The sequence below is a fragment of the Buteo buteo genome, chromosome 4, assembly GCF_964188355.1.
Source record: "Buteo buteo chromosome 4, bButBut1.hap1.1, whole genome shotgun sequence".
In the NCBI taxonomy this organism is placed as follows: Eukaryota; Metazoa; Chordata; class Aves; order Accipitriformes; family Accipitridae; genus Buteo; species Buteo buteo.
The window spans coordinates 23124715-23141406 of record NC_134174.1 but is presented as its reverse complement, the minus strand read 5'-3'; the positions used below and the strand labels follow the sequence as shown (position 1 = coordinate 23141406).

At 37.1% G+C, this 16692-nt stretch overlaps 1 protein-coding gene across 1 annotated transcript in view; it reads right to left on the bottom strand.

Moving 5' to 3' along the window:
- The window catches only part of GRM8 (glutamate metabotropic receptor 8), a 349904-nt gene that overhangs the window by 34010 nt on the left and 299202 nt on the right, over window positions 1-16692 (bottom strand). Inside the window, exon 8 of the mRNA XM_075024972.1 lies at window positions 15179-16114. Coding sequence (XP_074881073.1) covers window positions 15179-16114 — 936 coding nt within the window. The remainder of the gene's footprint in view (window positions 1-15178; window positions 16115-16692) is intronic.

The following is a 16692-nucleotide window of genomic DNA, read 5'->3' as shown; positions in this document are numbered from 1 at the left end:
GTGGTTTCTATTCCTGTTTTGTTCAGCACTAAAGACGTAGCCAATAAGTCTTGTATATCTGAGATCTTCCTTGATTTTTTTAATTTCTTTTTTTGTTGATGATTTTTTTCCCATTTTTTTATTTATTATTTCTCTACAAAGGTTTCACACTAGTAATTGGACAACGTCTTAAACAAAGTTCAGCTATCTAACCCAAGTGATCAACACCATGCTATTTCAGAGTACTCTGCACCCCAGAGGACACAACATCCCCCAGAAAAGTTGTTCGCCACCTTCAAGTCCCACTGTGGACAGTTTTATACTAATCATAAAAAGGGACGGTAGGACTTAGGCCTGCTATGCTCACTAATTCAGGTTTGCTCTTCCACATTACCAGTGGTGGGAGATCTGTAGTTCATCTTCAGACACCCCTATTTCTATAAAAGGTATCCCAAGTTCAGAAAATTAAATTCTACCTGACCTTGCAGTAAGCAACATAGCTGTATGAAGTCTTCATTGGTCACAGCGCTGCAACTGCAGAGACACATGGCAGCGACTGAACATGCTGTAGGGACACACTGAGGTCCACACTCGGAAGCAATGTCTCCTGGTCTCTTCCCTGAGTGCTCCTCTCAAAGGTACTTCAAGCTGCTCAAAGCACTGTGTTGAGGTAGCTTCTCTGATCAACCTGAGTCATATGTTCTATCTATCCTGTTTTGCAAGGAGCCATACTTACCATATGAGTTCACTGGAAAACGGCACCCTCCTACAGCATAGGATAATCTTTTCTTTTAGGGAAAATGGATCATCCAAAGCCATAATAAGCTTATGTTTCTGTCATCAGTGTGTCATAAGAGATCGTGCACACATTACCCACTCCCTTCAGAATTTATAGTATATGATCTCTCTATGCAGCTAGTCAATCCTTTCTCTTGTCCTGTTGTGTTCCATTTGGGCATTTTTCATATCCAGTATGTTAGCTTAAATAGCATGTATACTGAAGAAAGGACACAAACTGATATCTTCTGCTCTTTCCCTCGCACTCTGGTACAACTGCTTCAGGAGCTACAGAATCTATGTGTCCCAGAGTGCCAAAATTAAGGTTGCACACAAGCTTCAATTATGAAAACACCACATTTACAGAGGGTTTTCTTTTGTATCTTTGTCAACTTGTATAGATTTTATTTTGAGGAAAATGGAAATTCATTTACTGTAAAAATTAACTGAAAGCAGTTCACTCTCTTATAGGAAAATCAAAGTATCTGATGTGGCTTCATCAAATAATCTAGTACAATAGATGTGGCTCTTTTCCTCCTTTGAAATGTCTAAAAGGAATTCCATACTTCTGACTAATGAATTAAATCTTTTTAGTTGATGTGCTGACCTGTTCCATTGGATTTCATGATACCAAAACAATTACAATATCTTGCTGAAGCTCCAGAAGTGTATGTTTGAATTTGGCCCTGAAGCAGTCAGGCAGTTGGACTAAATGTTCATTGTAGGTCCCTTCCAACTGGAATATTCTAATCTAGCCTACTCTAGTCTAGTCTACTCAATTCCAGCTCTTGTTGCACAGCACTGATGACCATGTAGTAATGGCTGGTCTGCTCATGGAATCAAATGTAGCTGTAAGTAATGTTTGCTAACTCCCCTGCATGCCTTGGGTATGCAAGTATGTCTTCAAACACATGGATTAACCCACTCTTAAACTCAAGCAAGTGGCTTAACATACCTTAAATCCACACAGAAAACTTTAATTAAACTGAAATTTGAAATTAGACCTTCAGGCCTGGACTTGTAGAAATACTGGGAACAGAGGTGAAGACCACTGACCTGGCACTCTCTCATGCTGTGAAAAATAATCACAATCTATGTACAAAGCAGCAATGTTTTCTGTTTTCTTTCACAAATCTAAGTACTTTAAGCTTTTAGGAAGCAACAGAGTGTTTTCTTTTCTTTTCCCCTTTTAACACAGATATTACATGCTTTAATTAGATTGTGAGCTAAATGCTGTCATCATCTGAATAAGAAAACATGTACACTTAAACCTCTTAAGGAAAGAACATATGATTCTTCAAAATAAGTGAAAGAGGCCTTGGTTAAGGAAAAAAAAACAGAGAGAGAGATGAACTGTGAATATAAGGAAAAAGTAATTTCAACGAGCAGTCAATAAGGCGTAGAGTGTGGGGCCTCTGTGAAATATCCTTCACCCAAGTGGATGGCTTTGGAGGAGGAAGGGAGTACTGTTTACCAGAGCTGAAAAGCAAGAATAAGTAAGAAAAAAAGCACAGAGAAAACAAGCGCACTGGTGCTCTGAAACACATCACTGCTGGCTAACCTGACAGGTTAGATCTAAGTTACTTGCCTGTACTCTGTCGTTTTAGACAGCATGGTAGTGCTAACTGCAGTAAAAATAGGTCTTAGCATTGACTCTGAGGCATTACATGTGTTGGAGGGGTGCCCATGGTTTCATTTTGCAACCATAGGGGTCTAGTCTTCTGTCAATGTGGGTGCACAACAGCTTTAACATTAAAAGGAATACGTGTATTCATCCATGGGCAAAAAGGCCCAAAGAGCTTGTGTTAGTATTCACATGACACAATTAAAATCAGGGTTAATCCTTCTCATTCTGTAGATAAAAAGTCTAGCATAATTTTACCAAAGCGTTTATTTCGGTCATGTATAGGAGACAGAAATTGTTAATTAGCCTTATAGTCAAACAGCGTTCTGCCAGGTACTAGTACATTCTGTAAGAGGACACTGACAGCACTTAAAAATCTCTTTGTTGCAATTAAAAAAAAAAAAATCTATCCAGAGTAGATCTTCAGCCCACTGTCAGTGTTTTGAAATACAAAGAACTTTTTCCAGCAGACAGGTATAGAAATTACATTAACTTATGTCATACAGAATAGGCCTGTTCAACTGCAGTTTTGCCATTTCCTTGTATATTCTGGTGACCTTGAGAGAAAATGGATATAGTCAAATACTAAAACGCCTGGCTGTGATATTAAAATGCCTGGCTCTGAACCACCTTCTCAAAGCAGGCACAGCTGGAGCAATGCCAGCTGACAGTGCTTCCCTCTAGCCCACAGTCTAGCATGGAACGCACCCAAGTACCATACAGAGCTACACAGGTACAAAGAGAAAAGCCAAAAAGGAAACAGGGAGTCAACAAGATCTGCTTGTTACATCCCTGCCTAGGAGACAGAAGGAGGCATGCCACGTATTTCTCTTTCCTACATCTATGCGCCCTTCTTGCTTACAAGCTTCTAGTGTAGCAGTAAAACCATGTATGACACTGTTTAAGGACATTATGTATTTAGAATTTCTCCTGGTTTGGATGTTTAGAAAACCAGACCTGCCTGCAGTGTATTTTTATACCATTCTCTTGGTATATGGGAGAATTCAAACACACACAGGGCTGTTTATTAAAACTGCAGAAAAGTATAGGACAGGCAGCTCAAGATGAAGCCAAGTCATATATGACATTTATTTAAGATAAACAATGAAAAATACAGTGTCAGATTCCCCAATTATATTCTTGTATAACAGAGATGTGCAAAATTCTAACTTACACAGGTCCCTTTAGAAAAGCTTCTAGCAGCTTGGAAAATAGATAGGATGCATACAGGGGAAGGATTAAAGGAAGAGTTAACAGCAGTTGGAGCAGTGACATCAAAGGTTTCTTGACGTCATTGGCAAAACTCCCACTCACTTGAACTGGATTGTGGCTTTACCTGAACCTTTCAGAAATGGAGCACTAAACAAAGGAACTAAAACTTGGATAGATTTGAGAATGCTGGATGTAGTCAGATGGAAAGAAAGGAAGAAAGGAAGAAAGAGGAAGAAAGAAAGGAAGGAAGGAAGGAAGGAAGGAAGGAAGGAAGGAAGGAAAGAAGGAAGGAAGGAAGAAAAGAAGAAAAGAAGAAAAGAAGAAAAGAAGGAAAGAAGGAAAAAGAGAAAGGAAGAAAGTGTTTGTGTACAGGAGTCATAAAATTTTGCTAAATTTAAGAGTGAAAGTAACAAACACCAGTAACAAAAAGCCATGGTCAATGTCAATGAGGGAGAAGAGAAAGAGACACAGGGAGAAGTGCAGGGTCTAAGTACTAAGTCATACAGAAAAGAACTAGTATTCTGGATATTGTGGAATAAAAGTGGCACTGGCTGGAATGACTGTTCTATCCTGGACAAATTATAAAGTAAGCTAACAGGGAAACAAGAGAGAAGGACATAAACAGCAAAAAAATGAAGGTTAATAAGGACAAAGGTTATGGCTTTGGTGGTGGTTACAAACGAAGAAATTACAAGCCTCATTAACAAGGCAAATAGTGCAGAGGGAATAACAGAGAAATTTCCAACTTGGAAATCTGGAAGCCTTGATGGAGATACATGATCTTTGTAGGTCAATAAAATTTTATGCAGTGTGATGGCTCAAAGGGATAGAAGGTGATGTGTTCTGAAGGAAACTGCTTCAGACTGTACCATAATTTGCATTGTATGTGTAGGACTTCTCTCTCTACAGCACCATTTGAGTAGATCAGCTCTTAAGGAAAACATATGGTGCAAACAATTCCCTTACAGAGACTGTTTGAAAAGCAGTTCGGGGCTTTGGGACCAATTTCTGTATCATGCCACATTGGTTTGCCTGGCTCTTTTTGATGACTAGATTAGGAGATAGATGCTTTGCCTGCTGTGAGCTCTTCTGCTATACCTCACTCAATTACAAGTGCTAGCTTACTAGAAAAGACACTTGCAAAATGTCATGTGTTCCTCAGCTTCAGAGCTAAAAATCTTTTCCTATGTTTGCTATTGAACACTGTCTTTTAAGTTCCCTGCTTCTCTTCTAATCTCCTTCTGACCTTGCTGTTTTGTAATTGGGAAATGTTGTGTAGTACCTGTTTGAATAGCATTCACAATACCTGTGAATACCTGCTGTTATTCCATCTGAGTTCAGTGAAGTTAAAAAAAGGACAATCAAGTCCTGTGCCTTTCTTCCTTTCATTGTTCAACTGTTCTTTTGTACTGTGGCAGACAGGAGGATGTTTTCTGTAAAAACCAGATTTATCCACTTGCTGTGTCATCAGTTTATCAATGAGCCTGATAACATCACTTTAATCCCATCCATATGTTTCACAATGTCAAGTAAACATGACCTTGATAATCACCATGAAAACTATCATTTGACCATTCTACTAGGGTCATGTTTCTGGCAAACTGACTGATTATGAAATTACTCTCAAGTCTGGAAAGCACCGTTTTAGGAAGAGAAAAATTCAAACTATATGTACATACTGAAAATGCATGTCTGAAGTTAAGAAGATATTTCATAACTAATCCATTTTTATCTGGATTACTAGAAAAAAAGATAACATTCTGCTACTGTTAAATTCTGACCCTCTTGGCTTAGCTTTTATGGTTCTCTCTATTTTCATTTTATCTCTTGTTAAGAAGCTTCACTGTAAACTGAAAGAAAAATAGGCTTTCAGAAAAATAGATGTATATGACCAATTGAAGTCTTTGTTTTGTACAAGGTGGTCATATATGTATTGAAAGTTTTGCTTTTGCTGGGCCTTTTAAACTTATTATTCTGGTTTCATGCAAGAAAGATCTTACAGTTATATAAAATGAAGTATTTGTACAGACATGCTTACATGCATATTCAGTGTTAACAATCCAATTAAAGATTTATTCCTGTAATAGATTTAGTTTTGCTTTTTAAGAGTAAGCATAAAGCTCACTAGTCTGTGTGAAATCAGACTTCCAACATTTTCTGGTTCCTGGTACTTCCATTTTTCTGAGATAGGAATTTAACATTCACTGTCCCCAAATTTAAGAATTTTATTGTATTTACCAATTCTGTTACAAATTTTACTGGGCTTATATTGAATTAAATTTTTGGTCTGGATCTTGTATTTTTATTGAATGTCCAATGTATTGGCATATTCTCAGCTACACAAACTATTACAATTCTTAAACAACAGAATGGTCATGAGGGGCTGAAACACATATCAACGTACTGTGCTTTACATAACTAACACTTTAGTTGAGTCACCATAATTGTCTTTTAAAATGTTATTACTCTAAAGGAAATAGAGGGTAATATGGCTTTGATTAGCTGCTGATCATGAGTCAAATTCCAGATGTGGTGTGTGATGATCTTGTACATGCGTTCTTATTAAGGCTCAGCCTATGCATCACAATTTACCAGTCCACAGCATTTCATCATACTTGTAAGATCAAAATCTTGATAGTGTTATGAAACCTATGCAAAATTGAAATTATTGTAGTAGGAGATAAGAAAGACAAGAAGCTGAATATCTACTCAAAGCTAAGCTAAAAGCCTTTTAAATTTGTTTCTTCTCTTTCATACATGTGTTTACTTGTTTTCAGTAAGGTAAAAGCATTTTTAAAACTACAACAGAGGCTATTTTTTGTACTGCTTCCAATTTGGCAGGAGCTAGCAAGTACAAGAAGTCTCACAAGACCATCCCAGAAAGAGTTCCAACCCAGTTTCTAAACAGTGTTCTATTATTTGAAGGTTTTCTATTTTTCTTAACAAAAGTGTAAAAGATAGCTGGAATTAACTTTCTATTACCCATAGATATATTTTTTTTCCCAGTACGTGGGTTTATCATATAATTCTTAACTGAAAAAAAAAAAAAAATCCCTCTTCCTGTGTATTTACAAACATATTCAATTCCATTTTTCAGTAAGTGATAAATTTGCTTACATATACTTCCTATAGAGTTTGTGTTACCACTTGTCCTGGTTTCAGCTGGGATAGAGTTAATTTCTTTCTAGTAGCTGGTCTAGTGTTATGTTTTGAGTTCAATATGAGAAGAATGTTAAAAACCCACTGATGTTTTCAGTTGTTGCTCAGTAGTGTTTAGACTAAGTCAAGGATTTTTCAGCTTCTCATGCCCAGCCATCAAGAAGGCTGGAGGGGCACAAGAAGTTGGGAGGGGACACAGCCAGGACAGCTGACCCAAACTGGCCAAAGGGGTATTCCATACCATGTGACGTCATGCCCTGTATATAAACTGGGGGGAGTGGGGCTGGGGGGATCGCTGCTCAGGAACTAACTGGGCATCGGTCAGTGAGTGGTGAGCAATTGCATTGTGCATCACTTGTTCTGTATATTCCAATACTTTTATTATTATTATTGTCATTTTATTATTGTTATTATAATCATTATTAGTTTATTCTTTTCTGTTCTATTAAACTGTTCTTATCTCAACCCACGAGTTTTACCTTTTTCCTTCTGATTCTCTCCCCCATCCCACTGCGGGGGTGACAACGTGAGTGAGTGGCTGTGTGGTGCTTAGTTGCTGGCTTGGGTTAAACCACGACACCACTAGTTTTGCTTCATCCAAATTAAATTAGCCCTTCTAATGCCCTAGGAACCTAAGATTTTATGAAATGCAAGTCACTTCATTGTTCTGAACTGATGGCTGAAAAGAACAGGGTCCTGTCAGGCCACAGGGCAGCACTGGGAGACCAGATTTCAGTCTGAAATGGAAACCTGAATGCGTTTGTAGGCTCATGAACTTCTGTGAGGATGAACTTTTTATTAGGCATCTGAGTCCAAAAATTGCTATGTATCCCTTCATTTTGAATGCAGAATAATGGATGGTACTGAATACAAAAGAAGATGCAGGAGCTGCATTTGTCTCAATCCGTTTCTTTTTTTATAAGGTCCCATGATGCAACACTTTATGTGCATCCCTTGAATACCCAAATCCGCTCTTGTTGCACACAAAGAAGTATGCTTGCCTTTAATGAACTGTTAAACTGCCTGTGGTCTTCTTCAGATGCAGTGTGGCTGGGCACCAGTTGCCAGTGCTTGACCATAAGGGCATGAAGCAGTTTATAGCATCTTAATACCGAAGAGCAATCTCTTAATGTGCAAATATCATCTAATACAACTGGAAGGCTTTCTGTTTAACTGCATTTGTTGAAGACAACCATATTTTTGGCAATGAACAAATCAGAGCCAAAACATCAACATTTTTGTGAGGTGAAGCTGATTTCTAGAAATACAGTAGATAAGGCATAATTTTTTTTCCAGATTATCTCTATGAAACATTTGTGGTCTTTCACAAACTGCCATGTGTGATTACTGATTATTCTTTTCTAAAGTAGATGGAGATGGCAGAGTTATTTAGCTATCTGTGCTTCACAGAATAGTTTCTGCTTCTCAGTTAGAATTAGTTACTTATCACAGAAACCAGCAAGCAGCCAAAAAGGTCTATTTAAAGTTCTCTAGCACACATTCCTTCTTCATATACCTGTTACCAACTCTCTGACATTCTTCAGGATGGAATAGGAAGCAGATCACAGGCAAATTTAATTTTTCTGGCAGCTCTTTCCTGTCTTTGGGAAAGAAGCTATCACTCATCACAGGGCCAGAAGCAAACATGTCAGACAAGCAAAACGCTGGTGTTTTCCATTATGTGACAGGTGCATATCTCTACAATGTACACAACTAGGTACGCCAGCTCCATGCTCATACTGGAACAGACATGCAACCATGCAGAAAAGAACAGGGTATACAACCTTCAGGTGCACACACGAGCATCTCACTGAACTGAAAAAAATGACTTTATATCTCATTAAATAATCCAATTCTTAGAGAAGCTGGCATTTTCTCTCTTCCTGGTACCTCCTAATAAACTTACAATGAAAATCAGTGCTCAGTGTACATACTTAAAATGCTAGTGGCTTAATTAATGTAAAAGTAAACAGAGAAATAAAATTGCAACCTAAAGACTGTAGGCATATCTTAAAACAATATAGCTGAATCTTTAAAATTACGTATGCATTAGCTTTGCACAAAGTCTTTCATTCAGCAAGAACACTTGCTGAAATTTGGGTAGACACTATGCTGAATAACAAAAAATCTAAACAGGGGCTAGGTTTTTAAAAAGTAGCTGCATTCAGCCCTCCATAAGATTTCATTGAGTGGGTAGCACGGTCTGAAAGAAACCTTCCCCCTAGCTTTCATGCACTTTACCAGGCAGGTCACACCTACACATCATGAGCAGGCAGAAGCAGAGGGACCTTTTCTCTTCAGTCCAAGGGGGTTTCAGCAAAGCTTTGCAGATGCATTTCACCTCAAAACAACTTGAAAGAACTTGGGAGCCTTACCTCTTTTTCCTCTAGTCATTCACTTCTGGAGAAAAGCAGCTAAACAAGGGAGCAGATGACTACTCCACAAAGAATGCTATGATCTTAAATTACCAAAAATGAGCCTGAACAACATCTAAGTGAACAAACAGAGAGCTCAAGACACCTTTTGGCACAAAAGACTGACTTGGTTGACTACAGTAATCCCTTCTGATTTCTTAGTTAATCTAATGCAGTTTAGATAATTACACTATAGTATAGTTTCATTTCTAAGAAAGTCAGTACTTGGCCTGAAAGCTGGTCAGAAATGTTTTGATGTTTCTTTAAATGCAAGTCTGGCATTACAGTTACCAGTCAGTTCAGACATTTTTCAGTTTAAGAAAGCGGGAACAGTTTAAAAGTTATGAAATTATGCTCTTTCAATATCAAAACTGCTCTGCTTCCAAAATCCAATTTAAACTCAAAAAGATAGAAAAGGTTCAAATTGGAAAAAAGCTTTCTAAATGCCCACAATATTTTAAATGACCCAGGCTATCATTTTTGTTTCCTTTATTAGCTAATAAACTTTTTTCATAATTTTTACTTGTGATTCTAAGTGGGAACAGAGAAGCTTTTCCTAAGAAACAACTTTTGGAATGGGTTCCCCCAAAGTGACTTTTGAAAGAAAAGAGGATCTCTATATTTAACTGGTTTCTCATTAGGGGTACCTTTTGCAGTTTACGCAGCCACACTGAAGAAGTATGACCACTGCTCTGTCCTCTTGCACCAGCTCATGGAAGGCTGGGGAGAGAAGAACAGGTTTGTGGGGCTGCTGCAAACCATTTTTTGTTCATCCAATGGGTGGACCCAGCAATGTCCACGACCTGCACTGCACTGAATATCTTCACCAGCTGGAGGGAAATACGCTGTCTCAGGAATAAGCAAGGAATGAGGAATTTCCCTTACAGAGGGAAAGGGAGCAGAGGAAGATTGGGCAATAAATTGCAATCCAGTTGTACTCTTGTTCACATCTTTTTTGCCACTCTGCTTCTACATCAGAACAACAAAGTCCTAATTTCTCCTAAGGATTAGGTCACAAATCCTAGGAAATTATCAAATTTAGAAATAATTTAGCTCATGAAATATTTACATTTTGAAAAACATGAAATGAGAAAACATTATTAAAAGCTTCCCCTTTCTTAACATACAACTTCCAGTGAGAGGGGGGGGATATTTCCATCAGACAATCTGGTGAATTTTATCTGATTTTCTGTGTTCCAAAACATGCAAAAATTCAAGTACTGATAATTTTGTTAGAAACCTGCAGGTTGTCCCATATTCCAAAGATTATGAAAAAATAGCACAGAAATTGAGTTTTGAACAATGATAAACTGCTGAATGTGGGAAGTATCGCTTCAGCAGTCTTCTAACTTTGTATCCCGTAATAATGAAAATCAGAAACTGTTCCAAATATCCCTCAGATTAATCCTCATGCTATGCACAGTGTTGGCACTAAAGATTCTAGTTCAATCAAGCCAAACATTATTCATAAAATGGAAGAAATACTAACATGATAAAGTGTCTTTCTGGACTTTTTCCTGTGATGTGTACTGCATGGACTACCCGCAGAGCTAGATCTCTGAATATGATCAGGATTAGAAGAGAATGCTTTGAGGTGAAGAAAAGGCTCAGTGCAGTCTGCTTCATTAACACAGCTTGAGGCATCATTAAGATGCTTTGTTTTCTTACAGTCACAGGAATATATTTAACCAAGAATTCATAACATAAACACACACAAAAAAGGCGATTTGTATAAATTTTTTAGAAATGTGGGGGAAGCAAAGGGTCTTTACCTGAATTGTCATTAGTAGTTCTTTTCTATAACGTAAAGAACGTATCTGACTAGACTGATGGAACTACCTCTCCCACTGAGAACGGAATATCTTCCTCTTGACAACTACAGCAGTAGTTTACAAGTCACATTAATATTGGGATACTCTTAGAATTGTTTCTAGCTTCTTTTAATGTTACTAACAGCTGGGTATAAGCATAAGATCCACATGATCAGTAAATCTAGGATGAAAACAGCTGGAATAGTAAGGTCATAAGGATAATAATTTATGGGAAGATTTCTACCATATATTACAACTTGTTTTGCCTCTATTGCAGTTATGAAAAGAGAAATAAAACTTGTCAGCATAATTGGAAATATGTTAAAATTTATCTGCCTTGTTAGATTACACCTTGCAATTGCTTCCGGTGGGAGGAAAAGGAAGAAATCATTCAGTGTTTTCCATGGTCCTTTTTCCTCAGCAGAAAGTGCAACCTCTTTTCTTTCACACGGGAAACAAGTATTCATCTTCTCATTCAAAACAGAGTATTTCCAGGTTAATGTAATAAATGATATCTTTATTATCTGTGAATGAACATGATTCATCCACCTGTCAAAACTGGTAAAAGGATGGAAATTTTAAAAGTTCAGTTTATCAAATAGGGACATACTTTAGACAGCCATCTATCCTCAGCTGGTTTTTGTGCAGTCTTCCGCTGTAACTTAATTTTACCCATAGGTTCCTCAAACATCTGTTTTAATCACTCAGCTAAATTCAATCTTTTTTCTGTGGCATTCCAGACATCATGACATTTCAGCCATCTCTGTTCCAGATGATCCCGGTACTTCCAGTGTTTTGTCGTGTTCACGTGCATGACATAGGCGAAGGCTATATTCACAGAATGCTTTCTCACAGAATTTCACTCCTTTGCCTCTAAAGCACCTCACTGACATTTATGCAAGTGTTAGAAAACTGGTGTTTTATGTTGTAGGGATACATTTTTCATTCAACTCAATGACACACTGGAATAATTTAACAATTTGTGGTGTGTTCCTTTTGTAAAATAGCAGCTATCAAAACAGGCTTGACCATAAATGGGCAAAATCATGAATTGGACAAAAAAAAATCACACAGGACTTAAAGCCAATGCTCTTATTGTTCTCTGCAGAACATCTGTAGGAATGACAATCTAAAAATGGTGTGTTTAATAGCACAGGGATTTTATGTTCTGCTGCTTGAGATTAAGGACAAACAATAAACATGGACTTCCATAAGAGCCACCAAGCTTGGGTTATGCAAGGTTATTTTAACCTTTTGTTAATTGGCCATAGATACATACAATTTTAATTTCTTGAATATTATATAGTACTTTTCTCAATTTTCTATTAGTTTTAAACTTACACATAAACTGAGGTAATATATATGAGTAGAAACAGCATCTGTTATAAAGGGCTGTTAAACATGTTACAAATGTCAAGACTATAAATCAACATATTCCCACTTGTCAAGTCTTGTCAAGTTACCTTAACTTTTACCGTGTTTTCTCTTATGGATGTGTCACATCGTGCAAATTCAGGCATTTAACTCAGCTGTATTAACCAGCTAGACACCCAATGTTCCTCATATGCACAGTGGAGAGAGAGGTTTCCCATCCTGAGCTTCACAGCAAGAACATATCAGCAAGATTCACAGTCTGTCTGCAGAGAAGTACTTAAGCTTATTTATATGCCCTTCATCACACATATTTGAAGTTTGACAGACACCAACACTCAATTTATGCACTTGTGCCAACTGTACAGGCTTATACTCCTCTAGGTTATACCCAAAATCTCTTAGCATATTTACACTCTTGGGAATTGACCCCAAGGCTACTAAAAGTAAAGGTAACCTTTCCACGATGATCTATGAGTTTTGGATCTAGACACCTGTTTTTCGCATTAATGGTCCTATTTTTTTGTTTAACAGTGGAAATATTTTGACAGTGAAATAAAAATAAAAGCTTCTCAATACATTTTCTACTTAATCTGTGTTCATGGAATAGTTAACCTCTGTGTCAAAAAATGCATAATGACTTCTGCTATTGTAGTAAGCACTACTGATGTTTAGGAAAACAGAAGTTCCTTAAAAATTTTTGGAGAAGTTTTAACTACTCTTTATTCAAACAGAAGTGTGTCTAAAGCTAGTAGTTCAATGAATTGCTAGTTGGAAGTACACCTGGCTTGTAATGAATGCTATGTTAGATTTTATTACTGTCAACATTTCAAAAAAGGAACCACTGCTTTTAAATAGTACTTTAAGTTCCCCAGCTTATTGCTCTGTTCTCTCTGAACAAACTCAAGCCATAAAAAAAAATAATTTCAGGATTCTAAAATCAACTGCAAAGTGAGTAAGCACATAACAAAAGTCTGTTTAAGTTCATTTTCTCTTTCATTTCTTTCATCCTCAAAAAAGATCATAACACCGAATTTCAAATAAAGTATTCTATAATGTATTAGTTTGCTCTTAAAATGCTTCTTTTGGTGTTATGCATTAACTGAGAAATCTACAAGCAACTTTGAGTTTTTCTGGCCAATGTACAAATGTATGCACTAAGATATTACATTTTTGTCCTATTCCGGTAAGCAATTTAATTGTATGGATATGCGAACTATTATGATGATATCCATAAGACTCTGTGTGGAAACATGGTTTTACTTGCAGAAAAAAGTAGAAGCACTGTGAAAAGAATAATTTGAATTACAGAGCTACTGTATTAGCATATTAATTTCTTTTTTTCCTCCTGAAAGTCATTACCCAAAGACTAACAAATCATTTAGAAAAAAAAGGCAACTAACAAGTGAAATTTAGTGTTAGAAGCTGTGTGATTTAGTATAATTTGTGTGTTCAGTCTTTGGTTTCATAAAATAAATGCAAAACAGGTGTTCATTAATCTTGTCTTTAAAGGTCAAAACCAAGTCATGCTTTACTACAAGCTAAGGTGAACCAATGGCGTAAATCAAAACTCACTGCAGAGTTGCCAGCCAAATAATACTTTCTGTGTTTCAATACTCAGAAATACATTTCTTTTGTTATAGGTACTTGCTATAAAACTGACTGGCCCAAGTTGTTAAACCAAAAAGTACCACACATTTATACAATGAAGTATTTTTCTGACTTAAGTCTACACATACAAAAAAGTTGGAATTTAAATACAATCCATCTAAACATGCAAGAGCGTAAGAGTGCTCTCTAAACCAGACAGATGCCAAACCTTTGCAATTATAAGTGGACATGTTGACTTTTCCAATTAAATTAAAATGTATATTTTAGAACATTATAAAAACACCTACTAGAAGAAAAGGGGAAAGAGTTTATGTAAAAGACTGATGACTTTAATTTCTTATTTTTAAGATTTTCCAAATCTCGCAGACCTGCAGTTTTTAAGACTGATGCTGGTATTATGGCTCTTTCCTACCTAACTTGTCACTTTCATCACTATCAGCTGAGTAAAACCTCACACAGTCGACATTTTCCTCTGCCTTCCCATTAGAACTGAGAGAAGGAGAGTTGAATGTCTGACATGTTTTGTACTGCTCACCATGACTTGGGAGTCATACTTTCACTATGGTATCAGGAAAGACCCATGCCAATTGAACAAGGAATAACAGATATCCCAGTATGCAACATTTAATTTCTCATTAAAAGATCAAGAAAATGTTTTCTTTTTGCTCTGAGATAATAATTAGTGAATTACACTTTATATGATTTTACATACACTTCATTCATTCTTCCTTTTTTTTTTTTTTTTTTTCAAAAGTTATATGTGTCAACCAGAGAGAAAAGTAATTCTTTTCATTCTGCCCAGGCATTCTTCCTCATTATTTTTGACAAATGTAAGTTGATCTTCTTAGACTTTTGAAATGCAACCATTTCTATCAGATCTGTGGATGATAACAAAGATTTATAGTGTTTCACGTAACAGGCAAGAGCATCACTGAAGGGTAATAATAAACGTTAGAAGAAACCGTCATTTAAGGATATATTGAGAAAATGTCAGTGTTGTTATGCCAGCCATACCACAATCACATTCAGTTTCTTCTGTTAAAATATAGGAAACCTACCTTTTGAATCATATATTTTATTATCTGTGAATTCTGAGAGTTTGTTTGCAATTATCATTCAGAATTATTCGTAAGGGTGAAAGTGTACTGTAGTGCTGTAAATATTGCAAGATGAAAATAGAAAAAGGATAGTATTCGATTTGTAAACTTATCATCACTTACCTTCTCTGCTGATTGGGCCGTACCAAAAAAGATTGGGATAAAAGCTAACCAAATTATGCAGGTTGTGTACATGGTAAATCCAATGGGTTTGGCTTCGTTGAAGGTCTCTGGAACCCCTCTTGTTTTAATAGCATAAACAGTGCATGTGACCATCAAGAGAATACTGTATCCAAGGGAACAAATGAGAGAAAGATCTGAAATGTCACATTTGAGAACTCCCCTGGCATTTTCTGGTTCAAGTGTCCTCTGCTCTCCATAGTCTACGATGGTATGTGGTGGATCGATAGCAAACCAGATGAAGACTCCAATAAGCTGCATGGATATGAGGCTGAAGGTGATCACCAGCTGGGAAGCTGGACTAATAAATTTGGGAGCTGTGACAGACTTTTTACCTTGTTCAAATATTCTGTGAATCCTGTTTGTTTTGGTAAGCAAGGCAGCATAGCTGAAACACATGCCAAGTCCTAAAAAGATCCTTCGAAACGAGCAGACCACTGTATCGGGAGTCGCGATCATTAAAAAAGTAATGGAGTAACAGAGAAAAATCCCAGTCAAGAGCACGTAACTGAGCTCCCGTCCAGAGGCCCTGACAATTGGTGTGTCGTTGTACCGGACAAATGTCACAATCACAAAGGTGGTGGCAATTATACCAAGAATAGCTATGAAGACGGGCACAATGGCCCAAGGAGAATGCCACTCCAGTTTGATTATAGGGATAAGCTGGCAATCTGTACGGTTGGCGTTTGGTCTCTTATTAATGGGGCACAGTTCACAGTTGAATTCATCCACCTGGTAATGGTACCCCTCGCAGCGTTCGCAGTGCCAGCAGCAGGGCACTCCCTTCACGGTTTTCTTTCTTTCCCCAGCTTTACAGGGCAGGCTGCAGACAGATGCTGGATGAGTGTGTTCTCTGTTAGCCCACTGCATGTCTTCTACCTGTGGGTATAAAAAATTAATGAGCCTTCTATTTTCCCCCATTTATAATACCCTAATCCTGGCCACAGGTTTGTCATAAATCACTACATGCTGACACTACAAATACAGTTTACTATAATAAGAAACCTGTTTCTTTCCCTTGTATTGACTTTATAAAAGCGTTAAATGATTGTGTCCAATAAATCATTCATGCCACAGGCTTGATGAGTGTCATTAGTTTCTATTTACCTCTTTACTGCTGACCAAATTGACGTCTGTAAAGATATTTATTGACTCCAGGCGAGTTTAAAAGCAAAAAGCCCTCTACACAGTGCTTTAAAAGTTAATTACATGCAAATACAAATACCAGTAGTTCTCAAACATTTAATTACAAAATAAGGCTATGTGAGTTTCAGACAAGTTTCTGGTACAGTAAAGAAATAGATTAAAATCTCCCTGCATCAGCTCTGGCAGAACAAAGAGTGCCAGAAAAAAAAAGATCTGTGATGCCACCTCTTCCATGAATGTGGATATTTTATACCTTTCCACTTTCTAAGTCTTGACATGCACAAGAGTGTTTTGTTTACACTTCTAGAAGA